Source organism: Drosophila sulfurigaster, chromosome 2R (genome assembly GCF_023558435.1).
Source record: "Drosophila sulfurigaster albostrigata strain 15112-1811.04 chromosome 2R, ASM2355843v2, whole genome shotgun sequence".
Lineage (NCBI taxonomy): Eukaryota > Metazoa > Arthropoda > Insecta > Diptera > Drosophilidae > Drosophila > Drosophila sulfurigaster.
The window spans coordinates 33,600,184-33,627,433 of NC_084882.1; the positions used below are offsets into that span (position 1 = coordinate 33,600,184).

The following is a 27,250-nucleotide window of genomic DNA, read 5'->3' on the forward strand; positions in this document are numbered from 1 at the left end:
CAACTATCAATACAAATTCAAATAAATAATTTGTTTGAAAATAAGAAGCACTTCTTTTAGTGTGAATCTTTCTTTGTAAAATCTTTTTTAAATACTCATGTCTATTGCAACCTTTTTATATTCATTATTTGCCATTCTAAAAGCAATGCCAAATAAATAACCACAACTGTAAATATGCAACTCAATCTGACGAAACTTTAATTAAAATTGCAAGACTTCTAAAAAAAGGAACTTACTTCAAAATAGAAAGCTGTCTCCATGGAGATAGCAGAATTTAAAGTACACACAACTTAAATTTGGCTTCTTGAGCCAACGAGTGACAAAAGTCAAATACTTCGTAGAATTGAAGAACTGAAAGCCAACCGCAAGGGAAACCTTTATTCCTAGAAAATACTCGAAATGTCAGATAGTAGATATTCAAATAGGAAAGGAGCTGGAGTAAACGAAGGGAACGAGAGGAACGAGAGCGAGCCCGTAAACAAAAGGACACCTCGAAATTTGTTAAGATTAGCACACAATTCGCACACAGTCAACGCCATCTACATCACCATCTCCATCTCTTCCATCTCCATTTTGCTTTTCCATCCGTGGAGCTATGAGATGCTGTGGCCAAGACGCAGGCGTCTGTTTAATCTAATGGCTGCCGGCTGCTATGGCAGCCTGACAAACATTGACATTTTCTGTTATGTAATCAGACGCCCCAAGGTATGCAGCCAAAAAACAAAACGAAAAAGAAACAACAAAAAAACGTGAGCGCCACACAGAAAAATACACAACAACAACAGCAACAACAAAAAGAAACGAACGCAATAAATTGTCGCATAAAAATTGATGTTTTATTTTCAGGTGCGTTGTGTGATGCTTTTTTTTCCTCCTGCTTTGTGTTGTTGTAGCTGTTTCACTAATACTTAGGTGCGCAAAACGTGCACAGAAAACGCAAATTCTTGTGGTTAGCCAAAAACCAGCAGGCTAACAAACAAAAGCCAGAGAACCAGTCAAAATTATGAGCCACGAAAAAAAGGAACTATGGATACTCTTTCGAAAGACTTTAAATAAGTTGGCAGTAAAAACAAACTGTAAGTGAAATGTTCATTTAAATGCATATTTATTTACTTCTGTTTACAGTTCTTCATTATAAAATTGACTTTATATTTAATGCTAAACTAAATATACCCCATAAAGAAATTGTCTAATGATGTGAGACCGCCCTGTGGGAAAATGCCATTCTCAGGAGAAGACAAATCAAATTACCCATTGTGTAGATTGGACTTAAGCGAAATCTAGTCAATGCTGCGTATGATTATTATGTGTTCGAATCGGCAAAGTTATATTTAGTACTCATATGCCAACGTTTATATCGCTGTATGAGTGTGATCCTGTCATTTGTTTGAAGTGCAAACACACACACACACACACACACACACCCACTCATAAGCAACACACATGCTTATGATGATGATTTGACTGGGCATTTAGCTGGGCCATTTGTATTGAGAAGTTTCACGCCACAGCTGCTAAATTAATACTTGGCACGTGTAACGCGGCGTATGCGTAACCTTAGCCCAAGCCAAAGCACTGATGAAAAATGCCAAATAATCCATTACACGGTGCGCAAGAACCAGCCTCAGCAAGTGTTATGTTACAGCCTCTTTCTCTCACTCTCTCTCTCCCTCTCTCTCACTTTCTCTGCTTTTCCCCATCTCTGGCTGTAAGCTGACAAGTGGCTATTAGCATTGGAATTTGAGCTTACAACGAACGAATGAATTCAAACTTGGGCTAACAAACCTGTTGGCCAATTGTTCTCAACAAAAGCCGTTGACAGCTGTGCTGCGGGTTGTGACTGAAAACGAGAGAAAAAAAAAAACAAAGATAATGAAATACGCTAGATGGCTGAGGCCGAAATTTCATTTACTTCCTTTGGCAATTCTATGAAAACTTTTAGTGGTTTCTCTGAATTTTATTATGTGCAAAATGAGTCTACGTGTTTAGCTAGAATTGATTTCAAAATAAGATATGGAAGCATCAAACGGTTTTTTGAGAAGTTTTACTGGCTATGATAAACATATGTATAAATAATGTATTTATGGGTATTAATACAAAATTTTTAACATAGTGTTTAAATTCAATCCATTGCTTCACTAAAAGTGAGCAAGTTTTCACTTCAGCATAATTCCTTAGAGTATATCAGCTGCGGCATGTTGAATGAAGCAAATTCCAGCAGCGCAGCGGTTAAAATCAATTTACACCAGCTCTATCTGGCTCTGTTAAAATATGGTGTTAGCAAGTCCTGCAGGAAAAGCAACAGCTCAGCTAGAGCAATCAGGATACACTTCACTTGGCACTCGCTATATATAGTATATACACACACACACTTACATACACACATATAGTAAGGAATCATCAAGTTTAGCCCGGAGGTGATGGCGGCATCATCTTTGTAGAGGCAAGTAACGAGATAGCATGCCGGAAATTTGAGCAATGCAGCTAAATTGCGTTTAACCAAGCAAACCCCTCCGCTGAAGCTGTGCCCGAAAATCCAGATAACTTGAAGACCACCTCGACTACACGTAAAGACAAACTGCGCGATGAAAACATAAATTCTTGATTGCAATAGACGACGACGATGTTGACGTTGACGTAGACATTGACGTTGACGTCGACGCTGACGTCGTTGTCCTCATCGTTGTCACCGCCAGCATCGTCGCCGACGTCGTCGACGTCGTTGTCATCATTTTGATGTCTTCTCATGAACTTGTGCCATATTTCACTTAAGGGTAGCATTTCAAAGGGACAGCCAAAGGCATGAGAGGGGAAGTGAGGAATGAGGAATGAGAAAGGGCAGGCAAAGCAGTTAAATTGCGTCCAAACGTAACAAAAGGAACACGTGACATCTGCGGCACATAAATAAAGCGCCATTGTGAATTATTACGCGTCATCGTCAGCGACATGTTTCGGCAGCAGCATCTGAAGAGGTCAGCGACTGCGCCGCACTTCCTCCTCCATCTCCACCACTTCACTTCTCAATCACTGTTTTATTTATACAACTCAAATCAATGGAGAGCCAAAAGTCCTTGTAAAGCTCCCTTAACAACTTTGCCTAATGGCGAACAGCGTCTACTTTTGCCCAAATTAAGTGCTTAAATTTCAATTAAAACTTGTCTCTCTCTCTCTCACTCTCTCTCTTCCATCTCTCTACCGATTTCAATTGTAAAATTTCACTACGCCATTAAGGTTAAATATCAGCAATATTTTACACTAATTAGATACAGTTAAATATAGTAGGCTGAACGGTGTTTGGTTACGATTATTACCGAACACAGTTCTTGGCTTTTGACCGCGGCTTAAATAATATTTGTACAAATTAGTTTAATTAATAAGGCGTATAAACTGCAGCTTTGCTTTATTTAGCTGGCAAAACTTTCGTATTTAAAGATATTGATTCGAAGCTTTTAAAATTGTAATCCATAGCGGAAAATGTTTTTTGAATTACATTATTTTGGAACGACAAGCTTAAAAGTGGCTTATAGCTAAACAAATTTGGATAACTTTTGCTTAAGTTATGCCACTTCCAAATATATTAATGAATAAAGTAAGCAATAATGGCGATATTCTACACATATTTTTGATATATGTTAAGAAACTATAACGTATAATGCATATATTAACAAGAAAATCAAAACAGTGTGCTATTCATTTAAAAATATATCAAATTAATATACCGCAAAAATACAACAAATTATACCAATTACTGTATTTGGTATATTCTTCTAGTACTATATTAAAAATATACTATAGAGTGTAAGATATACCAGATCGACATACAGAAGCATTTCTTAAATAACATCTAAATTTTATCCACAAATTTTCAGGAATCATAAAAACTAAAAATAATATGTTTTATACAACAAGCTTAATCGCAATTTTGGAGGGAATTTTATAGTTCATTGTTGTAAATACTGCTTCGAAATTTATTTAGGTAACATGTTTTAAAAATATAAAAAAAGAAGCCTAAATTTCGTCTAAATCGAGTTTGCAAATTCTCCTGAGGAGAATGCTATTTTTCAGAGTTTTATATATGTATTATATTGCGTACATGTAGTATACGCAATAGTTTCGAAATTATAGCAAAAGTCAGACAGCAGCTTAAGCGAGCAGAGAGCAGAGAGCAGAGATGTCAGAAATTTGTATACCTTGAGCTTACAATACATTTGGCTGCCATTTCTCTCGATTGCCGTCTTTGATTGCAGTTGACCTAGTTGCTGCCTGATTACCCAACCGCACATTCAAACACACACTCGTACACACACACGTAGATAGACTCCATCCACACATACATATATATGTTGTACACACAGAGCGTGCTCTCCATAGCATACTTTGCATAACTTAAGGCACATTCCGCATTCTTCGCTTGGCAAATAACTTTGCATATTTGGTGGCGCCTTTTGCCGCATGCCTTGATTTATGCAAAATTTTCATTGCTGCCGCTGCTGTTGTTACTTCGATTAATTACTATGGAAAACTCACAGAGTTTAATATGTTCCCATTGCAAAAAGTCTCGCACATATGCCATCAACAACGACAACGTCAACGACTACGACAACGACTACGACGACGAAGACAACGACAACGACAGAGGCAACGACTGACACAATTTTCAGAATTCTCGAGGGCTCCTTCCAGCAGCATCCGCGTGTGGAACTCGGAAAGTATCACATTAATTTGCAGCTCTTTGCCGATCCGCAAGTCTTTAAAAGTTTTGTTTGCCTTCGAGTTTAGTTTTAATCGCATTTGCTTGTCTCGTCACTGAGACTTTGACTTGCTGCTGCTGTTTTCCATCTTATGACTTATTGTTGCTTGTTGTTGCGGCGGCTTTAAATGCAAATTTATATGAGCACCACATAATACATTTGTGCATATGTTACTGTTGAATATATCATCTGGAGTTCAGCTAACAATTATATTACACAAATTATAGCTAGACTTGTTTTCATCCTTAACAAAATTTGGGAATTATAAGTTTTTAAGTAATTATCAATGCTAACATTTATTTTGACCTTACGAAAATTTAGAGTATATATTAAATAGTGCAGACATTCTAGAACATTTATATATTTTAAAAGGTTTCGGTTTCTTTTTAGTGACGTAAGTAAATCGTTCAGGGATTTTCGATTTTCGTTGCCAAATTCGTGCCACGACGGTGTAATAAAAAGTAACATACACTACAAGTTATTATAAATTAATGAACATGTTTAAATAATCTTCGAAATAATATTTTTGACTTACATGAAAATCAGCACAGTGGGTACATAGAAAAAATTACTCAGAACGAAGACGCCTCCCGGAAATGATTTAGAAGTGGCAGCGTAAACTGCATTGTAGATATATGGAAATGTGTGATCTTCAACTAGTTGCAATATACTAAAAATAGCGAACAACTTGCCTGGAGATATAAATGAATTTAAGAAATCCGTTATGTTTTGTGTGTTTTAAACAAACTTACCCTCATCATGAGTAATAATAGATGCAGTTGATTTAATGGACACAATACTTAGATATCTAAACAAATCCAGCACTTTGACCACATACAATTTTGTCGCATCCGTTGCGAAAGCCTAATTAAAATAACTTCGTCAATTGAGTTTAATTAATTTATCAATCTACTTACATAAACAAAGAAGGACATGACAGTGAAGACCGAAGAATATATACCAATCATTAAATCGGAGAATTTCAAAATTATTTTAAAGACTACGAGTCCCAGAATAGTTCCGATAATACTTGATGTATAACGCACCGTATTGGGTGTCTCTTCGCCTTCGAAATTCCACCTCTGTTTATTTTCTCCGTGTACTTTCAAGTATTCAGACTCCATCTCACTAGGACCAACAGTTAGTAAATAACACAAAATAAGTAACAATAATATTGAACGGCGATTATTCGACCGCCTTTGAAAAGGGAATTTAATAAGCTCCATCAGCAGCATCGGATCAAAGAATTCTCTTAATACGTGACGTCGTGCAAGTTCTATCGAAGGTTCAACTTTTGATGATTCTACCTCTTTTGTCGCTGTAGATCCATTAATTTCAACAGCGAATACATCTATGTTTCTTGTTTCTTTCCTTTCCTTATGTTGACTATTATTACCATGTGACTTGGGCTCCTTTATAACCATTGCAATGTATAATATGGTAACCAATTGCAAGATCACACCTGTTGTAATATCATCTGAAATTAGGCGTGTGATTATAATACACCTAATATGCCAATTCAAATACTTAACTTACGATCAACTCCGAAGACATAATAAAAATTTTTGTCACTAGGGTTAGATACAAATTTAGTCAATAACACAGAGATGATAAAGATGCCAAAGCGTAAGGTTCGATCCTCCTTAGAAGTTGTCGAGGTCATAAAACAAAATATAGACATCATAAAGGAAGCACGACCGCCAAAAGCGCCCGCAATACTGCACATAAATAGATAATTAGCTCAGAAGGAAGATCGGAAAGAAATATCACCGAAAGAATCTGAACTGTGAAAAACAAATTTGTATTAAATAAAGTAATAGTTGATTTAGAGATACTCACTAACAAAGTATATGCATTCACCTACTATAGCCAACATCATGATGGTTTTATGCTTATGGTAACGATCCGTCCATCCTCCAGCAAAAAGTAACATAATCAATGGAAGAACAAAATCTGCGGGCCATGAAAAAAGATACATATCAAGTTCATAAAAAGCGATTGCGAACAGTCCTTGAAATGAACCAACTTTAAATTCTAGCTAAAGTGATTTGAATACTAATATTAAGCGTAATTGATTAAGTAATTGTGTGGTATGCATAAAACTATTATTAAGTTATTGTAATTACCTATATAGTAAATATTTCCAAAATAATTATGCAATACAGATTGTACTTTATATCTTATACTACATTCGTCATCATAATACATGGGAAAATTTCCATTTTCGAATTCTAATAACCGACAATCTTCTATCGCGCTCCATTCACAACTGGAAATATCGTTTGCCAAGTTTTGCGATACAAACTTGGCGATACAACAAATAGTATAATATCTTATTGTTTATAGATACTGATGTCCAATGTAAAAACAATAACGGCTCTATAATGAAAAAACGACGCCACAAGCTTTGCAGATATTTGAATTTGAAGTTTTGCTTTGCTTCAACCGTATTCACAGATCCGACATCGTTGGATGAAGTCATTGCAGTACAATTTGTTGAGAAAATTATTTTATTGAATTCCACACAACACGTACGATGGAGTGCTAAAATTACACTGATGTCGTTTTGAGCTTGTTTAGATGTAACATAGTATAACGAATTTGTAGCAGGTAGCCAAGCCTTATTATGATAAATGACGTAAACTAGGTGAAGATCCAGCGATTATGAAATGCCAGTGGGAATTTTGTCTTTGGGCAACATTATTTTAGCTAATGAAAAAATATATATTTCTTTTTATTGCCTTTGAATTTGTTGACCCAAAGGGTATTATAATGTTGTGCTCTCAGAAGGAGGCACCGACTCCATGGATATTCTTGATCGGTGTCCATCTATCTGTCTGTCCGTATGAACAGAGACAATAAAATACTGGTTACATATTTTAAACTCTGTGGTATATTTTGAATGTATATTTTTTATACCTGCGGTATATCATTGCATTTTCTTCGTATATATTGACTTTAGATTTCTTACTTGTTTAATTATATAATATAATATAACATAATATAATATAAGATAATATAAGATAAGATAATTTATAACGTAATTTATAAAATAATTGAATGATGTTTTATATTGTGCACATACATACATACGTATTTGTATATAAATAATTAGATTAAATATTTTTAGAATCTTGCTCTCCATTTGTTCCGTCTTTCTGAGTTAACTCTGTGTTTTGACGACGTATTAGGATGTAGCATGTCCTACAAAATAATGATTAAATTAAATAAAACCCTTCCATTCGTTTTAAGTCAAATGATTTCAACTTACCTAAATATTAATCCGATCGATAAGTTTAAGAATACCTCAAAGAACGATTCAGTTTTGTTACTGTCGCGAATAATATCGCGAATTCTTTCAAAAAATGTTTCTCCAAAATATTCTAAGATAGCAAACAGTGAGAACAATTTTCCTATAAATATGAAATGATTGGAAATACTCTCCAAAAGAATTAATTTTTGTATTCAATCACCATAGTCATTACTAATAATAGATGCCATTGATTGGATGGGGATATTGCGAATTATTTCAGCCATTTCAAATGGTAATTTCAAGATTGAATCCATGTCTAAGAAGACCTGAAAGAAATAATAAAAATAGTAAGCTTATTTTATATGTGAAATTTCTAATTGTAAACTTACAGGTGCCAGGCTTGCCATGGCAGTAATTAATGAAAATAACATGCCCATTACAGAATCAGATATTTTCATTAGTTTACTTAAAAGTAGGTAGCCAACAAATATTACCATAATAGCTGATGCTACTATTACAACCTTGTCTATATCAGCACCAGAATTTGCAAATGGATTACTAAAACGTAATTCCTTATCATTTATTAAATCTTCATTTTGAGGGGTAAGGATGTAAGCCAAAATCAAAAGCAGTAATATAGAGCGACCGTTATTCTTTCGCCTTATAAATGGGACTTTCAGAAGATCCTTCAGAAGCTTGAGATCAAAGAATTGTGTGCACATATTATTTCCAGTAAGTATTGACTCTGAAGGATCGTTATTGTCAATCATTTGGCTTGGCTTGGGCTCCTTTAAAATCATGACAATGTAGATTAAGGCAGCAATTTGACAACACGCACCTATTGCAAAGGATGCTGAAAAAATACATATGAATAAAAGTATTTCTTTATAGAATAAACAATCAATACTTGTGTAGCCGAAAAGTTCATAGCTAGATCCGCTGGTGAAAATTACAAAGGGTGCAAGTTGCTCAACTAAGGCACATGAGACAAAACGCAAAGCTCTATCTTTTGCAGGAGTTGATATGGCTATGTAGCTATACACTGACATCATAAAGCATATTTTGCCGCCAAAAAGATTAATGAGCATTGAACTATAAACAGCAAACTTCCACGATATATCCTTTAAGAATAACGACGCCAAGAGCTGACCTGTTAATCACTAGAAATCACATTTCTCTACTTGCTGACTGAATTTATGATACTCACACACAAAGAACAGGCAATTTCCTAAAATGGGCAACATCATGAAGGTTTTATGCTTATTGTAGCGATCTATCCATCCTCCAGCGAAGCACAGTATTATCAATGGGAATATTATATCTGTAACATTTTATTGTTTTATTCTTACTCATCAATATTAACTGTTACATAGCATTTGGTTAATTATTTTTACCTATTTCCGCACTATAGAGCTTTTTTAAATGTACATCTTTGGCAAGTCCATCAGTGCAATTCGTTTCATAAGCAATTTTATCTATACTTCCATATATGTAAGCATCTTGTATGACTGTACACATGGATGGACATGCCATACAATACCAAAAAAGTATTATTGGTTTGTAATTAACACGACTTGGAGCCAAATATAAAAACAATATCGGCTCGACAAATAGATAACGTTGACACACTTCTCGTAAATAGTTCATTTTTGACTTTTCACTTGTGGCCTCAGTTGCAACAGCGGCCTCTTCGAAAGAGTTTCCATTATCCATTTGAATAATTTATTTTATTTTTTTTTTTCTTTTTTTCCAAATTCCACACTACACCCAACACTTCGCCTCAAGTTCTAAAATCAAACTGACGGTTTTTGAGCATTGTCGGGTTTTTTGTTTAGTTTAGTTTAGTTTGTGTCTTAACATAGCCCTGCCCATATTATTCCACCACATTGACGCTGGTCAAAAAAGTATCCACCAAAATTTATATCGTCGTTCCTTCCATACGAAAGTATCTTTTGTCTAACACTATCATTGTGAGAAGGTTTAAGGACTCCCTTATAGGTCATAAAGCATGTGTTATCTTCACCTTTTTATTGCCTTTGTTAACACGAGAATTAAGAGAAATTATTTGATAGTTTACACGCGACTATAGCTCACGACTAAACTCATTAGGTTAATTTAAAACAAATTCAATTGTAAAATTAGCCATAGCTTTTTGTTTATTGGCCTTTTTTACAGTTTGTTACACACACAAAAGATAAATATAAATATAATTAAGGAATATTTCTTTGAGAAATTTGATTATGGATCTTCGGATCTGTATTTATCCCTTCAGTTTCTTAACTTTGAAGAGCCAAGTTCGCACTACGATGACGAATTAGAAAATAGCAAGCACTGAAATATGATAATAATTCCGTTTAAGTATAGAAAATTATATTAAAAATAAATGTGTTCAACTTACAACAAAACCAGCACATTTGGTATGTAAAACAGTTCAATAAGTAGCAACATTAAATTCTCAAATGAATCAATTACGACAGAAAGGTCTGGAACAAAAATGCGTGGATATATGAAGACAAAAATTGCTTAAAACACGTCAAGATGCCAATGTGCAGAAATGAAAATAATTTTCCTAGAATGATAAACCGCTTGAAATGTTGTGCCAAAGCGAAAGGTTTTGCTTTTATTTACCAGCGCCCTCACTAATAGATGATGCTATGCATTTAATTGGTATTATGTGAAGAATGAAAAACAAATCGAGCACTTCAGCATAATACTCTTTAGAAGTTTTTATACCCGCTACCCAAAGGGTAGAAGGGTATTATAACTTTGTGCCGGCAGGAAATGTATGTAACAGGTAGAAGGAGGCATCTCCGACCCTATAAAGTATATATATTCATCATCAGCATCAACAGCCGAGACGATATAGCCATGTCTGTCTGTCGGTCTGTGTGTCTGTCCGTCTGTCCGTATGAACACCTAGATCTCAGAGAGATAGAGCTATAATCTTTTTTCAACAGCATTTGATATGTTTGCACGCAGATCAAGTTTGTTTGTTTGTTTTTTGCCACGCCCACCTCCGTCCCCGCAAATCAATAAATTCGAATAACAAGCGTATGATGTATACAATAATAACTATTATTTATTTATAATTTCTAAAAATTTGATTGTGGTCAGATACTAATTGTGGAAGTTATTAAAGAAATACTTTTGTATGGGAAAGAACGCCTCCTTACTAGGCGTCTTAGTTGCTTTGGCTAACAATCTGGTATATTGTGCCGTCTATGGTATGTTTTAAATGTGGTACTATATCGATATAACAAATATACCGTTTGGTATATTTTCAGTATATTTGTATTATTGGTATATTTTGGGAAAATACCGCAATATTTTGCTTTTATTCAAAATGGGTAGCGGGTATCTCACAGTCGAGCACACTCGACTGTAAATTTCTTACTTGTTTTAGTATACGCAATAACCGATATAACAGATGAACATAATAAATGATAATAAATGAAATTCAAGAATTCCATTAATAAACTTACAAACATGACACGAGACATAGCTGTGAAGACAGCAATCCAGATTCCAATCATGGAATCGGAGAATTTCCAAATTTTACTAAAAATTACACCAAAAAGACAGGCTCCAATAATAGATGTCACAAGTTTTTTCATTCTGTATGTGTTGTGATTATGATCATAATAATATTTTGATTCAATGTATATAGTTCCCACAGTAACACACAGAGTATATATTTAATAGTGCAGACATTCTAGAACATTTATATATTTTAAAAGGATTCGGACGTAAGTAAATCGTTCAGGGATTTTCGATTTTCGTCGCCAAATTCGTGCCACGACGGTGTAATAAAAAGTAACATACACTACAAGTTATTATAAATTAATGAACATGTTTAAATAATCTTGAAACAATAATATTTTTGACTTACATGAAAATCAGCACAGTGGGTACATAGAAAAAATTACTCAGAACGAAGACGCCTCCCGGAAATGATTTAGAAGTGGCAGCGTAAACTGCATTGTAGATATATGGAAATGTGTGATCTTCAACTAGTTGCAATATACTAAAAATAGCGAACAACTTGCCTGGAGATATAAATGAATTTAAGAAATCCGTTATGTTTTGTGTGTTTTAAACAAACTTACCCTCATCATGAGTAATAATAGATGCAGTTGATTTAATGGACACAATACTTAGATATCTAAACAAATCCAGCACTTTGACCACATACAATTTTGTCGCATTCGTTGCGAAAGCCTAATTAAAATAACTTCGTCAATTGAGTTTAATTAATTTATCAATCTACTTACATAAACAAAGAAGGACACGACAGTGAAGACCGAAGACCATATACCAATCATTAAATCGGAGAATTTCAAAATTATTTTAAAGACTACGAGTCCCAGAATTGTTCCGATAATACTTGATGTATAACGCACCGTATTGGGTGTCTCTTCGCCTTCGAAATTCCACCTCTGTTTATTTTCTCCGTGTACTTTCAAGTATTCAGACTCCATCTCACTAGGACCAACAGTTAGTAAATAACACAAAATAAGTAACAACAATATTGAACGGCGATTATTCGACCGCCTTTGAAAAGGGAATTTAATAAGCTCCATCAGCAGCATCGGATCAAAGAATTCTCTTAATACGTGACGTCGTGCAAGTTCTATCGAAGGTTCAACTTTTGATGATTCTACCTCTTTTGTCGCTGTAGATCCATTAATTTCAACAGCGAATACATCCATGTTTCTTGTTTCTTTCCTTTCCTTGTGTGGTCTATTATTACCATGTGACTTGGGCTCCTTTATAACCATTGCAATGTATAATATGGTAACCAATTGCAAGATCACACCTGTTGTAATACCACCTGAAATTAGGCGTGTGATTACAATACTCGGAATATGCCAATTCACATACTTAACTTACTATCAGCTTTGAAGATATAATACAATTTTGTGTCACTAGGGTTAGATACAAATTTAGTCAATAACACAGAGATGATAAAGATGCCAAAGCGTAAGGTTCGATCCTCCTTAGAAGTTGTCGAGGTCATAAAACAAAATATAGACATCATAAAGCAAGCACGACCGCCAAAAGCGCCCGCAATACTGCACATAAATAGATAATTAGCTCAGAAGGAAGATCGGAAAGAAATATCACCGAAAGAATCTGAACTGTGAAAACAAATTTGTATTAAATAAAGTAATAGTTGATTTAGAGATACTCACTAACAAAGTATATGCATTCACCTACTATAGGCAACATCATGATGGTTTTATGCTTATGGTAACGATCCGTCCATCCTCCAGCAAAAAATAGCATAATCAATGGAAGAACAAAATCTGCGGGCCATGAAAAAAAGATACATATCAAGTTCATAAAAAGCGATTGCGAACAGTCCTTGAAATGAACCAACTTTAAATTCTAGCTAAAGTGATTTGAATACTAATATTAAGCGTAATTGATTAAGTAATTGTGTGGTATGCATAAAACTATTATTAAGTTATTGTAATTACCTATATAGTAAATATTTCCAAAATAATTATCCAATACGGAGTGTACTATATATCTTATACTACATTCGTCATCATAATACATGGGAAAATTTCCATTTTCGAATTCTAATAACCGACAATCTTCTACCGCGCTCCATTCACAACTGGAAATATCGTTGCCAAGTTTTGCGATACAAACTTGGCGATACTGCAAATGGTATAATATCTTATTGTTTATAGATATTGATGTCCAATGTAAAAACAATAACGGTTCTATAATGAAAAAACGACGCCACAAGCTTTGCAGATATTTGAATTTGAAGTTTTGCTTTGCTTCAACCGTATTCACAGATCCGACATCGTTGGATGAAGTCATTGCAGTACAATTTGTTGAGAAAATTATTTTATTGAATTCCACACAACACGTACGATGGAGTGCTAAAATTACACTGATGTCGTTTTGAGCTTGTTTAGATGTAACATAGTATAACGAATTTGTAGCAGGTAGCCAAGCCTTATTATGATAAATGACGTCAACTAGGTGAAGATCCAGCGATTATGAAATGCCAGTGGGAATTTTGTCTTTGGGCAACATTATTTTAGCTAATGAAAAAATATATATTTCTTTTATTGCCTTTGAATTTGTTGACCCAAAGGGTATTATAATGTTGTGCTCTCAGAAGGAGGCACCGACTCCATGGATATTCTTGATCGGTGTCCATCTATCTGTCTGTCCGTATGAACAGAGACAATAAAATACTGGTTACATATTTTAAACTCTGTGGTATATTTTGAATGTATATTTTTTATACCTGCGGTATATCATTGCATTTTCTTCGTATATATTGACTTTAGATTTCTTACTTGTTTAATTATATAATATAATATAACATAATATAATATAAGATAATATAAGATAAGATAATTTATAACGTAATTTATAAAATAATTGAATGATGTTTTATATTGTGCACATACATACATACGTATTTGTATATAAATAATTAGATTAAATATTTTTAGAATCTTGCTCTCCATTTGTTCCGTCTTTCTGAGTTAACTCTGTGTTTTGACGACGTATTAGGATGTAGCATGTCCTACAAAATAATGATTAAATTAAATAAAACCCTTCCATTCGTTTTAAGTCAAATGATTTCAACTTACCTAAATATTAATCCGATCGATAAGTTTAAGAATACCTCAAAGAACGATTCAGTTTTGTTACTGTCGCGAATAATATCGCGAATTCTTTCAAAAAATGTTTCTCCAAAATATTCTAAGATAGCAAACAGTGAGAACAATTTTCCTATAAATATGAAATGATTGGAAATACTCTTCAAAAGAATTAATTTTTATATTCAATCACCATAGTCATTACTAATAGTAGATGCCATTGATTGGATGGGGATATAGCGAATTATTTCAGCCATTTCAAATGGTAATTTCAAGATTGAATCCATGCCTAAGAAGACCTGAAAGAGATAAACAAAATAGTAAGCTTATTTTATATGTGAAATTTCTAATTGTAAACTTACAGGTGTCAGGCTTGCCATGGCAGTAATTAATGAAAATAACATTCCCATTACAGAATCAGATAATTTCATTAGTTTATTTAAAAGTAGGTAGCCAACAAATATTACCATAATAGCTGATGCTACTATTACAACCTTGTCTATATCAGCACCAGAATTTGCAAATGGATTACTAAAACGCATTTTCCTATCATTTATTAGATCTTCATGTTGAGAGGTGAGGAAGTAAGCCAAAATCAATAGCTGTAATATACAGCGATCGTTATTCTTTGGCCTTATAAATGGGACTTTCATAAGATCTTTCAGAAGCTTGAGATCAAAGAATTGTGTGCACATATTATTTCCAGTAAGTATTGACTTTGAAGGATCGTTATTGTCAATCATTTGGCTTGGCTTGGGCTCCTTTAAAATCATGACAATGTAGATTAAGGCAGCAATTTGACAACACGCACCTATTGCAAAGGATGCTGAAAAAATAAATATGAATAAAAGTATTTCTTTATAGAATAAACAATCAATACTTGTGTAGCCGAAAAGTTCATAGCTAGATCCGCTGGTGAAAATTACAAAGGGTGCAAGTTGCTCAATTATGGCACATGAGACAAAACGCAAAGCTCTATCTTTTGCAGGAGTTGATATGGCTATGTAGCTATACACTGACATCATAAAGCATATTTTGCCGCCAAAAGATTAATGAGCATTGAACTATAAACAGCAAACTTCCACGATATATCCTTTAAGAATAACGACGCCAAGAGCTGACCTGTTAATCACTAGAAATCACATTTCTCTACTTGCTGACTGAATTTATGATACTCACACACAAAGAACAGGCAATTTCCTAAAATGGGCAACATCATGAAGGTTTTATGCTTATTGTAGCGATCTATCCATCCTCCAGCGAAGCACAGTATTATCAATGGGAATATTATATCTGTAACATTTTATTGTTTTATTCTTACTCATCAATATTAACTGTTACATAGCATTTGGTTAATTATTTTTACCTATTTCCGCACTATAGAGCTTTTTAAAATGTACATCTTTGGCAAGTCCATCAGTGCAATTCCTTGCATAATCAATTTCATCTATACTTCCATTTATGTAAGCATCGTGTATGACTGTACACATGGATGGACATGGCATACAATACCAAAAAAGAATTATTGCCATGTAATGAAGACGACTTGGAACCAAATATAAAACAATATCGGCTCGACAAATAGATAACGTTGACACACTTCTCGTAAATAGTTCATTTTTGACTTTTCACTTGTGGCCTCAATCGCAACAGCGGCCTCTTCGAAAGAGTTTCCATTATCCATTTGAATCATTTATTTTAATTTTTTTTCTTTCCAAATTCCACACTAAACCCAACACTTCGCCTCAAGTTCTAAAATCAAACTGACGGTTTTTGAGCATTGTCGGGTTTTTAGTTTAGTTTAGTTTAGTGTGTGTCTTAACCTAGCCCTGCTCATATTATTCCACCACATTGACGCTGGTCAAAAAAGTATCCACCAAAATTTATATCGTCGTTCCTTCCATACGAAAGTATCTTTTGTCTAACACTATCATTGTGAGAAGGTTTAAGGACTCCCTTATAGGTCATAAAGCATGTGTTATCTTCACCTTTTTATTGCCTTTGTTAACATGAGAATTAAGAGAAATTATTTGATAGTTTACACGCGACTATAGCTCACGACTAAACTCATTAGGTTAATTTAAAACAAATTCAATTGTAAAATTAGCCATAGCTTCTTGTTTATTGGTCTTTTTTACAGTTTGTTACACACACAAAAGATAAATATAAATATAATTAAGGAATATTTCTTTGAGAAATTTGATTATGGATCTTCGGATCTGTATTTATCCCTTCAGTTTCTTAACTTTGGTAAGCCAAGTTCACACTACGACGACGAATTAGGAAATAGCAAGCACTGAAATATGATAATAATTCCGTTTAAGTATAGAAAATTATATTAAAAATAAATGTGTTCAACTTACAACAAAATCAGCACATTTGGTACGTAAAACAGTTCAATAAATAGCAACATTAAATTCTCAAATGAATCAATTACGACAGAAAGGACTGGAACAAAAATGCGTGGATATATGAAGACAAAAATTGCTTCCAAGATGCCAAAGAAAGAAAATAATTTTCCTAGAATGATAAACCGCTTAAAATGTTATGTCAAAGCCTAAAGTTTTGCTTTTATTTACCATCGCCCTCACTAATAGATGATGCTATGCATTTAATTGGTATTATACGAAGAATGGAAAACAAATCGAGCACTTCAGCAGTATAAAACTCTTTAGAAGTTGTTTTAGTATCTGCAATGACCTATATAACAGATTATCATATATTAATTAATAAAATTCAAGAACTCCATCAATAAACTTACAAACATGCCACGAGACACAGCTGTGAAGACAGCAATCCAGATTCCAATCATGGAATCGGAGAATTTCCACATTTTACTAAAAATTACACCAAAAAGACAGGCTCCAATAATAGATGTCACAAGTTTTTTCATTCTGTATGTGTTGTGACTATGATCATAATAATATTTTGATTCAATGTATACAGTTCCCACAGTCAAGTAGTAACACAAAATTAATAGCAGAAATATAAGTCTACCATTATTGCCTCGTTTCTTAAAAGGTAATTTAATAAACTCCAACAGCAGACTCGGATCAAAGAATTCTTTCAACACATTTCGGCGAGGAGGTTTTAACGATAATTGCACATCTGTGACGTTCTCTTTAATCGGCAAGTCATCCAGATTTGTTAAATGAGTATCGGCAGCGGAATCATTCCATTGAGAAAAACTTTCATTTGACTTCGGCTCTTTCACTAAGTAGATAACGTAGAGTATGCCAGCGATTTGAATAAGCACACATATTGCGCAAGTTACTGAAATTTACATTCATAAATACAATTTTAAAATACTGCTTCACAGACTGAAAAATAAACTTACTTGAATACCCAAAGTAATTGATAGGCTCAATGATTACACTTAGATAGTTTGTAAGTAAAATAAATACCGCAAGGATACTGAAGCGTAAAAATCGATCACTCTCTGGAGTTGTTGTGGTTATGTAACTGAACACAGACATCATGAAGCATGGACTATCCCCAAAAAAGAGCTGGCAGCATTGAGCTATAGCAACTATATTTTAACGGCAGACTATCAAAGAATACCGAAAAAATGAACTGATCTGTAAGATACATAAGTTTGTATTTAGAAATTTATACTGTACATACTTGGAATATACTCACTCTTATAGTAAAGTCATCTGCCCACAACTGGTATAATTAAGAATGCTTTACGCCGATTGTATCGATCCGCCCAGCCTCCAGAAAACATTAAAATAATATATGGAATAACGAATGCTGCACGAAGAAAGAAAAACTATCGATTATAAGATAAGCTATACATTATATTTTATATTATTATTATTACCTATTCTTGAACTATATAAATACACATTGTTCAATAGTGGATCAGTCTCATCTTTGCAAACATCAAAATGAAAATTGGGCCAAAAGGTTTCGCCTGCTATGTAAAAGCACGTGAATGCGTCGTAGCTCAGATTAAAGCGGCATTCATTGTTTATCGGCAAATAGTCCAAACTTAATACACTTGGTGACCAAAATAAAATCAATATCGGCTCGACAATTAGATAACGGCGCCAGAACTCTTTAAGATAGTTTAATTTGGGCGCCATGGCTTTAAGAGCGTCCTTCACGCAACCGACCGCTCCTTCGGTTGCCATTTTAGTACACGATTTTAGCACACGATTTTAGTCCACAATTTTTGGCAAATTCCACCCAACAGTTCAGGCACAGAAATCATACTGCTGTCCTGCATGTAGGCTTTTGTTCAATTCACCACATTTTTGTCTGCGTCGACAGTAAGGATGACGCAATTCAGAGCTCATTTCCCTTCAGCTAATTTTCTTGCAAAAAATAGGTGTACCATTTTAGGTGGATTTGTTATACAAGTTTCCCATAAGATGGAAGGGTATTATAGCTTTGTGAAATGTGTAGAATAAGAAATAAGCAGACACCTCATATGCCTTGATCAGCATCAACAGCCGAGGCAATATATCCATGTCAGTATCCAATTTTCAACACATACATATATCTACAGACATTATTCATCGACATTTATAAAATTTATTTAAGATATTGTATAATTTTATGACAAAAAAATCTTAGTTGTCTTAGTTGACAGTTTGGTATATTTTGTGTCTAGCAATATGTATATAAAAAAAATTCAAAATATAAAAAATATCTATATATACAAATGTAGTATATTTTAAGAATACTACCACACTGTTGTGTTTCTGATGTAAAGGGTTGATGGGTGTTTAACAGTCGGGCAGACTCGACTCACTTAATTTTTTATTTATTACAATTTATTACCTATATGGAAATCCATTCAGTTTTGTCAACTTATTGTCGACCGCATGATTTGTTAATTTAAAGTAATTTTATGTGGTTTGGGCTATTTTAGAAATAGATCATTTTATGATCATATCACAACAAACATGCGAATTTTTACAACCTGTAAGATTCTTGCTTTAAATGAAATAACTTTTTTTATTTCAAAAACATGTATTATAAATCTTTCTTGTTGGCACAAAATTATGATCATCATGACTTACACTCAAGATTTGCAAAACCCAATTTAAATAAATACTTAAAAATAACTGAATTTGTAAGATTCAACCAAATTTGACTATAAATTTTCGGTGCTGTTATGTTGAGCCATGTTTGAATTACGACGACGCATTAGAAAATAGCAAGCACTGAAAGATGATAATTATGTTTAATTATTTAAATTAATATTGAAAAGAAATGTGTTCAACTTACATAAAAATCAGCACATTTGGTACGTAGAAGAGTTCAATGTTGAGCAAAAGGAAATTCGGAAATGATTCAATAGACGCAAAAACGACTGCATCGTATATGGGTTGATATATGAAGATAGCAATTGGTTCCAAGATGCCAAAAAAAGAAAATAATTTTCCTAGAATGATAAATAGTTTTAAATATCATGCCATAACTTTTGATTGTCTTTTAATTTACCATCGCCTTCATTAATAGTTGATGCTTTGGATTGAATAGGCACTAAACGAAGCACTGCAAACAAATCGAGCACTCCACCAAAATAATGGGTTGTAGTAATTTCAGTTGTAGGCGCAAAATTCTATATATAAGAGATGAAGATACGTTAGCAAATGAAATTCAAGAATTTTAGCATTAAACTTACATATACTAATCGAGACACAGCAGTAAAGACAGAAATCCAGATTCCAATAATCGAATTGGAGAATTTCCACGTTTTGCTAAAAACTAAACCGCAAAGAAGGGCTCCAGTGATATATGACTCAAATCTCATCAATCTAAATGCGATGTTGTCATGATCATTAAAATATTTAGTTTCAACGTCTATCTGCCCCACACTCAGACAATAACACAAAATTAATAGCAGCAATATAAGGCTACCATAAATGTCGCGTCTCTTATAAGGTAATTTAATTAATTCCAGCACCAGCATCGGATCAAAGAATTCTCTGAATATATTACGTCGAGGAGGTTCAGATGACAATGCAATGTTTGTGACGTTCTCTTCAATCGGGATGTCACCCATATTTGTTAAATGCATGTCATTCGATTGAGAAACGCTTTCATTTGACTTGGGCTCCTTTATCAAGAAGATAACATAGAGTATGGCAGCGACTTCAAAGGCCAAACATATTGCAGAAGTTACTGAAATTGGCATTCATACATACATATTTAAAATACTTCGCCACAGCTTGAATAATAAACTTACTTGGATATGCAAAGTAATCATTTGGCTCAATGATAAGATTTAGATTGTTTGTGAGTAGAACAAACACTGCAAAGATACTGAGCCGTAAGACTCGATCACTCTCTGGAGTTGTTGTGGTTATGTAACTTAACACAGACATCATGAAGCATGGACTATCCCCAAAAAAAGCTGGCAGCATTGAGCTATAGCAACTCAATATTAACGGTTGACTCTCAATGATTATCGAAAATAAGAACCGATCTGAAAGAGAAAAAAGTTTGTATTTAGATATTGATATGATAAATAAATGGAAAATACGCACATTTATAGTATAGACATCTGCCCAAAATTGGAATAAACATAAACGCTTTGCGTTTATTATATCGATCCGCCCATCCTCCAGCAAACATTAAAATAATATATGGAATGGCAAAGGCTGCAAGAAGATAGAAAAAATATCTATTAAAAGATGAATAGAATTCCTAAGTACGCTATTATTTTTACCTATTTTTGAGCTATATATGTATACTTTGTCATCCTGATGGACAGTTTTGCAAACATCATAATGATAAACAGGCCAAGATGTTCTGCTTGTCAAATAAGAGCACGAATATTCGTCGTAACCCATTGGCCACTGACAAGCCGTTTGTGTCGCAGAATAGTCTAATCTTAATACATTGGGTGCCGAAAATAAAATCAATAGTGGCTCAACAAGCAGATAACGGCGCCACAATTCTTTAACACAGTTTAATTTGCGCGTTACGCCTGTAACAGGAACGTCCACTGGAGCGACCACACCTTCAGTTGCCATTTTAGTACAAGAATTTAGCACATAACTTTAACTAATATTATATTATGCTTAGCGAATTCCACCCGACAGCTCAAGCTCCAAAATCACACTGTTGTTCTGCGTGTTCGCTTTGTTCAAACAACCACATTTTTGTCTTCGTTGACAGCCAGGATGACGCAATTCAAAAGAGGATTCAACTCAGCTGAGCGAACAGTTTTCTGCCTTTAACAAGCCTATAATAAATAAGTGTACTGCGTGGACTTGTTATACACACTACCCAGAGAAAGATATTATAACTTTGTAACAGTCATTTAACAAAAAGCCATCTCCGGTCCCCTAAATTATATATATTTTCGATCAGTGACAACAACTGAGATGATATAGCCATGTCCGTTTGTCTGTCGTCGATTTTTTATCTATGAAGTTAATTAACATATAATATGTTGATATACCAAATAGAGCCTTAGGTACATTTTAGTATTTTTGTGAAATATTTATTTGGTATGTTTGAAGAATAATAGCGTGCGTTCGGATATTTATTACTCGTACTTTTCTTTAAAATAGGTTGCTCCTGAGAGATACGCACTCGACTTTAGGTTTACTTGTGTTTCTGTTACAATTTTGATATTCTACTCTTTATTTTTTGTATACTTCATGGTTTGTTTTCACCGAAAAATTATCCAGAATGGTTAACTTATAGTTAGTTCCTAGTTCGTGGTTTGGGATTTTTTTTTTAAATGTGATCATTTTATGATCATACCAAAGTGAAATTAAATGTTTGCTTAATGTTTGTTTAATTAGTTACTGTATATACCGAGTATACACTATATATTATATAATTTTTTACAATCTACATCTGTCTTGTAGATACGATTGAAGATGTGTCTGCAAAGTACTATAATAGCAGAATATATAATATATTAATAAATGCATCTCAAGAACTTCGTCAATAAACTTACAAATAGAACGCGAGACACAACAACGAAGACTGCAGTCCAGATTCCAAATAGGGAATCGGAGATTCCAACTATGGATTCAGAGAATTTCCAAATTTTAGCAAAAGTTATTATTCCAAAATAGGTTAAGTTAATTGACATCATAAATTTAATCAATCTGTAATAAAGTTCCATATACGAGTATTCCATATATTCCACATATTCATCAAAGTCGATTCTATTTAAAATGTCAAAATCCATAAATTTGGTTTCACTTTCTTCAGGTCCCGCAGTTTGAAAGTAACACAAAATTAATAGCAGCAATATAAGTCTATCATTATTGTGTCGTCTCGTCGGATCAAAGAATTTGTTGAACACATTGCGTCGAGGAGGTTCAGGTGATGATTCAATATTCGTGACGTTCTCTCCCAAATTTGTTAACTGAATGTCGCCAGCGGAATCATTGACTTCAGAAACACTTTCATTTGACTTTGGCTCCTTTATAAACAAAATAATGTAAAGTATAGCAGCGATTTCCAGACCCACACAAATTCCAAAGTATACTGAAATAACACATACAAATTTAATAAACTGCTTAATAAACGAAGTAATAAACTTACTTGCAAAGTCAGAATTAATAAGATGCTCAATGATACCACTTAGAAAGTTTGTAAGTAGAACAAATACAGAAAGGATACCGATGCGTAGGACTCGATCACTTTCTGGTGTTGTTATTGTTATGTAACTAAACGCAGACATCAAGAAACATGGAACACCGCCTAAAATTGAAGGTATTATTGCGAAATACCAACTCAATTGGAAAGGCAGACTCTCATAGAATATCGAAGATTTGAGTTGATCTATAAAAGAGATGAGTTTGTAATTTGATTCCTATACAATCCTTAATGAATACCTACATATATAATATAGACATCTGCCAAGAATCGGTAATATCAAGGATGCCTTACGCTTATTGTAACCATCGACCCAGCCTCCAGCAAACATTAATATAATATATGGAAATACGGAGACTGCAAGCAGATATGAAGATGAATGAAATTCGAATGTTATTCAAACAATTTTATATATTAAAATTACCTATCGGTAAAGTATTTAAATATACATTGTTCACCAGATTTTGTGCCTGATTTCCAACTTTGCAAACGGCATAATTAAAATTGGGCGAGCAAGCATCTTCAAATAACTCGTCAGGTGAAGGAACTAGTATTGTCAATGTATTTTGTGGCACGTAATATGGATTACAATCTCTAACATAATAGTAGTCATATATCACGGCAGAGCATATATCTTCGTTGTAGCCGAGACTAAAGCGACATGCCTTGTGTGTCACAAACTTGTCAAATCTGAATAAAGTGGGTGCCCAAAATAAAATCAATACTGGCTCAACAAGTAGATAACGATGCCAGAATTGTTTAATACAGTTGAATTTGCGCTTCACGCCTTCAACAATTGCATCCACACAACCGACTGCACATTCGCTTGCCATTTTAGAACATAATTTTAGCGCAATATTAAATATTGATTTTTATTAGTTTTTAGTTCAAGCTCCAGAATCACACTGTTGCTCAGCATGTTAGCTTTGTTCAAGCGAACACATTTCTATCTTCGTTAACAGTGGAGATGACGCAATTTAGCTTAGCTGATAACAAGCCCTCAGAGAGAAAGTGTATCATATTGCGTGAACTTGTTCTAATTCTAATATGTTTGTTTGATCTTCTATTATTGTGTATAAATAAGTAAGACAACTACCGTGGAGTGTGCTCGACTGTGAGATACCTGCTACCAATTTTGAACAAAAGCAAAATATTGTTGTATTAATTTCAAAATATACCGAAAATACTATAAAAATACTAAATATATATCAAATAGTGTATTTGGTATATCGATATAGTACCACATTCAAAAAATACCATAGACAGCACAATATACCAGAGTGTTGGTCAAGGCAACTATGTTAAGACCCCTAGTAAATAGGCGTTTTTGCCCAAAAGTATTCTTTAACAACTTCCACAATTTTTATCTGATCGCAACCAAATTTTCAGGAATCGTATTGTTATTATTGTTATTATAGTATACACCAAAATAGTTCTAGCCTTAAAATGACGCTTGCTTTTTTATTTGCGGGGGCGTAAGTGGGCGTGGCTAAAAGTTGAAACAAACTTGATCTGCGTGCAAACATAACAAATGCTGTCGAAAAAATTAGACCTCTATCTCTTATAGTCTCTGAGATCCAGTGTTTCATACGGACGGACGGACAGACGGACATGGCTAGATCGTCTCAGCTGTTGACGCTAATCAAGAATATATATACTTTATAGGGTCGGAGATGCCTCCTTCTACCTGTTATATACATTTCGTGCCGCCGCAAAGTTATAATACCTTTCTACCTTATGGGTGCGGGTATAAAAATGTAATATAAACTATGAAAAATTAAAATATCTATCTACCCTATGACTCTCCTTACATAAACTAATAAAAAATTAAACCAACAAAAATGCATTTGTAAGATTTAACAAGATTTGATTATATATATTCGGTGCTGTCTTGTTGTGCCAAGTTTGAGTTACGACGGCGCATTAGAAAATAGCAAGCGCTGAAAGATGATATTCATTAGGTTTAAATATTTACAATATATTTATATTTACATGTAACTTACATAAAAATCAGCACATTTGGTACGTAAAAAACTTCGCTGAAGAGAAAGACGAGCGTTGAATACGAATTTCCAATGGCATCAACGAACGCATCATATATGGGATAAAATGGGAGAACAGAAACTGCTTCCAATATTCCGAAAAAGGAAAATAATTTTCCTAAAATGAAAAATATCTTGAAATTCTGTACAATAGATAAAAGACAGGATTAAATTTACCATCGCCTTCGTTAAGAATTGATGCCAAGGATTTAATTGGTATTAAACGTAGAATTAAAGACAAATCGAACACTCCAGCATAGTAAACGGTTGAAGATGTGTCTGCAAAGTACTATAATAGCAGAAAATATATTAATAAATGCAATTCAAGCGCTTCGTCAATAAACTTACAAATAGAACGCGAGACACAACAACGAAGACAGCAGTCAAGATTCCTATTAGGGAATCGGAGATTCCAACTATGGAATCAGAGAATTTCCAAATTTTAGTAAAAGCTATAATTCCAAAAAAGGTTAAGTCAATTGACATCCCAACTTTCATCAATCTGTAGAAATGTTGCGAATTCTCATCCCAGTCGAGTCTGTTTAAGATGTGAAAATCCATATAGTTGGTTTCGCGTTTTTCAGGTCCCGCAGTTAGAAAGTAACACAAAATTAATAGCAGCAATATAAGTCTATCATTATTGGGTCGTCTCTTAAAAGGTAATTTGAAGAGTTCTATCGCCAACATCGGATCAAAGAATTCTTTGAGCACATTGCGTCGAGGAGGATCAGGTGATGATTCAATATTCGTGACGTTCTCTCCCAAATTTGTTAACTGAATGTCTCCAGCGGAATCATTGACTTCAGAAACACTTTCATTTGACTTGGGCTCCTTTATAAACAATATAATGTAAAGTAGAGCAGCGATTTCAAGACCCACACAAATTCCAAAGTATTCTGAAATAACAAATACAAATTTACTAAACTGCTTAATAAACGAAATAATAAACTTACTTGCAAACTCAGAATTAATAAGATGCCTAATGATACCACTTAGAAAGTTCGTAAGTAGAACAAATACTGAAAGAATACCGATGCGTAGGACTCGATCACTTTCTGGTGTTGTTATTGTTATGTAACTAAACGCAGACATCAAGAAACATGGAACACCGCCTAAAACTGAAGGTATTATTGCGAAATACCAACTCAAATGGAAAGGCAGACTCTCATAGAATATCGAAGAAGTGAGCTGAACTGTAAAAGAGATGAGTTTGTAATTTGATTCCTATAATATCCTTAATAAATACCTACATATATAATATAGACATCTGCCCAGAATCGGCAATATCAAGAACGCCTTACGCTTATTATAGCGATCTGCCCAGCCTCCAGCAAACATTAATATAATATATGGAAATACGGAGACTGCAAGCAAGATATGAAGATGAATGAAATTCGAATGTTATTCAAACAATTTTATATATTCATATTACCTATCGGTAAAGTATTTAAATATACGTTGTTCACCAGATTTTGTGCCTGATCTCCAGCTTTACAAACGGCAAAATTGAAATGGGGCGAGCAGACATCTACAAATAACTCTTCAGCTGAAGGACCTTGTGTTGTTATTGTTTTTTTTGCCATGTTATATGGAATACAATCACTGACATAATCGTTTGCGTTTACCACAGCAGAGCATATAGCTTCGTTGTAGCCGAGACTAAGGCGACATGCCTTGTGTGTCACAAACCTGTCAAATGTGAATAAAGTGGGTGCCCAAAATAAAATCAATACTGGCTCAACAAGTAGATAACGATGCCAGAATTGTTTAATACAGTTTAATTTGCGCTTCACGCCTTTAACAACTGCATCCACACAACCGACTGCACATTCGCTTGCCATTTTAGAACATAATTTTAGCGCAATATTAAATATTGATTTATATTAGTTTTTAGCAAATTCCACCCGACAGTTCAAGCTCCAGAATCACACTGTTGCACAGCATGTTAGCTTTGTTCAAGTGAACACATTTTTGTCTTCGTAAACAGCTGAG

At 34.0% G+C, this 27,250-nt stretch overlaps 5 protein-coding genes and 1 long non-coding RNA gene across 8 annotated transcripts; all 6 read right to left on the reverse strand.

The window, feature by feature from the left end:
- Positions 1-5,093: 5,093 nt before the first annotated feature.
- LOC133835583 (uncharacterized) lies at positions 5,094-5,618 on the reverse strand. Its single transcript, XR_009893609.1, has 3 exons — positions 5,504-5,618; positions 5,287-5,443; positions 5,094-5,222 (listed from the first exon to the last, which is right to left on the reverse strand). It is a non-coding gene; the product is annotated as an uncharacterized LOC133835583 (long non-coding RNA).
- A 6,129-nt stretch (positions 5,619-11,747) lies between these two features.
- On the reverse strand, positions 11,748-13,303 carry LOC133838586 (lysosomal proton-coupled steroid conjugate and bile acid symporter SLC46A3-like). Its single transcript, XM_062269735.1, has 6 exons — positions 13,197-13,303; positions 12,895-13,142; positions 12,276-12,835; positions 12,111-12,222; positions 11,894-12,050; positions 11,748-11,827 (listed from the first exon to the last, which is right to left on the reverse strand). The coding sequence occupies exons 2-6, from the start codon at positions 13,082-13,084 to the stop codon at positions 11,764-11,766; spliced, it is 1,083 nt and encodes a 360-aa protein (XP_062125719.1). The 5' UTR covers positions 13,085-13,142; positions 13,197-13,303; the 3' UTR covers positions 11,748-11,763.
- Positions 13,304-16,812: 3,509 nt separating this feature from the next.
- Positions 16,813-18,859, reverse strand: LOC133837996 (uncharacterized). 2 transcript variants are annotated; one of them, XM_062268916.1, is made up of 7 exons: positions 18,460-18,859; positions 18,276-18,389; positions 17,974-18,214; positions 17,398-17,909; positions 17,216-17,336; positions 17,000-17,156; positions 16,813-16,932 (listed from the first exon to the last, which is right to left on the reverse strand). In XM_062268916.1, the coding sequence occupies exons 3-7, from the start codon at positions 18,113-18,115 to the stop codon at positions 16,878-16,880; spliced, it is 987 nt and encodes a 328-aa protein (XP_062124900.1). In that variant the 5' UTR covers positions 18,116-18,214; positions 18,276-18,389; positions 18,460-18,859; the 3' UTR covers positions 16,813-16,877. The 2 variants fall into 2 exon arrangements, with proteins under 2 accessions (XP_062124900.1, XP_062124901.1); XM_062268917.1 differs by lacking the exons at positions 17,974-18,214; positions 18,276-18,389; positions 18,460-18,859 and having other exon boundaries at positions 17,398-17,963.
- Positions 18,860-19,653: 794 nt separating this feature from the next.
- Positions 19,654-21,247, reverse strand: LOC133838828 (uncharacterized). The gene is made up of 6 exons (XM_062270054.1): positions 21,140-21,247; positions 20,839-21,078; positions 20,275-20,774; positions 20,091-20,211; positions 19,875-20,031; positions 19,654-19,810 (listed from the first exon to the last, which is right to left on the reverse strand). The coding sequence occupies exons 1-6, from the start codon at positions 21,225-21,227 to the stop codon at positions 19,741-19,743; spliced, it is 1,176 nt and encodes a 391-aa protein (XP_062126038.1). The 5' UTR covers positions 21,228-21,247; the 3' UTR covers positions 19,654-19,740.
- Positions 21,248-22,427: 1,180 nt separating this feature from the next.
- Positions 22,428-24,508, reverse strand: LOC133837431 (uncharacterized). 2 transcript variants are annotated; one of them, XM_062268195.1, is made up of 5 exons: positions 23,641-24,508; positions 23,460-23,573; positions 23,163-23,402; positions 22,567-23,105; positions 22,428-22,502 (listed from the first exon to the last, which is right to left on the reverse strand). In XM_062268195.1, the coding sequence occupies exons 1-5, from the start codon at positions 24,047-24,049 to the stop codon at positions 22,458-22,460; spliced, it is 1,347 nt and encodes a 448-aa protein (XP_062124179.1). In that variant the 5' UTR covers positions 24,050-24,508; the 3' UTR covers positions 22,428-22,457. The 2 variants fall into 2 exon arrangements, with proteins under 2 accessions (XP_062124179.1, XP_062124178.1); XM_062268194.1 differs by having other exon boundaries at positions 22,567-23,402.
- Positions 24,509-25,021: 513 nt separating this feature from the next.
- Positions 25,022-27,181, reverse strand: LOC133838774 (uncharacterized). The gene is made up of 7 exons (XM_062270000.1): positions 26,691-27,181; positions 26,509-26,622; positions 26,212-26,451; positions 25,607-26,154; positions 25,436-25,547; positions 25,220-25,376; positions 25,022-25,156 (listed from the first exon to the last, which is right to left on the reverse strand). Exons 1-7 carry the CDS (start codon positions 27,097-27,099, stop codon positions 25,087-25,089), a joined length of 1,650 nt encoding a protein of 549 aa, XP_062125984.1. The 5' UTR covers positions 27,100-27,181; the 3' UTR covers positions 25,022-25,086.
- Positions 27,182-27,250: the final 69 nt, after the last annotated feature.

Bases quoted from the DNA above. Each gene is read 5' to 3' on its own strand.
- LOC133838586 (XM_062269735.1), bottom strand. From the start codon at position 13,084: ATGTGCAGTATTGCGGGCGCTTTTGGCGGTCGTGCTTGCTTTATGATG. The intron at 12,223-12,275 runs GTAAGTAGATTG...TATTTTAATTAG, and splicing joins TCGTGTCCTTCTTTGTTTAT to GCTTTCGCAACGAATGCGAC. The intron at 12,051-12,110 runs GTAAGTTTGTTT...TTATATCTCCAG, and splicing joins TATTATTACTCATGATGAGG to GCAAGTTGTTCGCTATTTTT.
- LOC133837996 (XM_062268916.1), bottom strand. From the start codon at position 18,115: ATGATGTCTGTGTTCAGTTACATAACCACAACAACTCCAGAGAGTGAT. The intron at 17,910-17,973 runs GTAAGTTTATTT...TGTAAATTTCAG, and splicing joins CAATTACTTTGGGTATTCAA to TAACTTGCGCAATATGTGTG. The intron at 17,337-17,397 runs GTAAGTTTATTG...TCTGTTATATAG, and splicing joins CTGTGTCTCGTGGCATGTTT to GTCATTGCAGATACTAAAAC.
- LOC133838828 (XM_062270054.1), bottom strand. From the start codon at position 21,227: ATGTTTGCTGGAGGATGGGCGGATCGATATAATAAACGCAAAGCGTTT. The intron at 21,079-21,139 runs GTGCGTATTTTC...TTTCTCTTTCAG, and splicing joins CAGATGTCTATACTATAAAT to ATCGGTTCTTATTTTCGATA. The intron at 20,032-20,090 runs GTAAATTAAAAG...TTATCATTCTAG, and splicing joins AACTATTAATGAAGGCGATG to GAAAATTATTTTCTTTTTTT.
- LOC133837431 (XM_062268194.1), bottom strand. From the start codon at position 24,049: ATGGCAAGCGAATGTGCAGTCGGTTGTGTGGATGCAATTGTTGAAGGC. The intron at 23,403-23,459 runs GTAGGTATTCAT...TCTCTTTTATAG, and splicing joins CAGATGTCTATATTATATAT to ATCAACTCAAATCTTCGATA. The intron at 22,503-22,566 runs GTAAGTTTATTG...CTGCTATTATAG, and splicing joins TTGTGTCTCGCGTTCTATTT to TACTTTGCAGACACATCTTC.
- LOC133838774 (XM_062270000.1), bottom strand. From the start codon at position 27,099: ATGGCAAGCGAATGTGCAGTCGGTTGTGTGGATGCAGTTGTTAAAGGC. The intron at 26,452-26,508 runs GTAGGTATTTAT...TCTCTTTTACAG, and splicing joins CAGATGTCTATATTATATAT to TTCAGCTCACTTCTTCGATA. The intron at 25,548-25,606 runs GTAAGTTTATTG...CTGCTATTATAG, and splicing joins TTGTGTCTCGCGTTCTATTT to TACTTTGCAGACACATCTTC.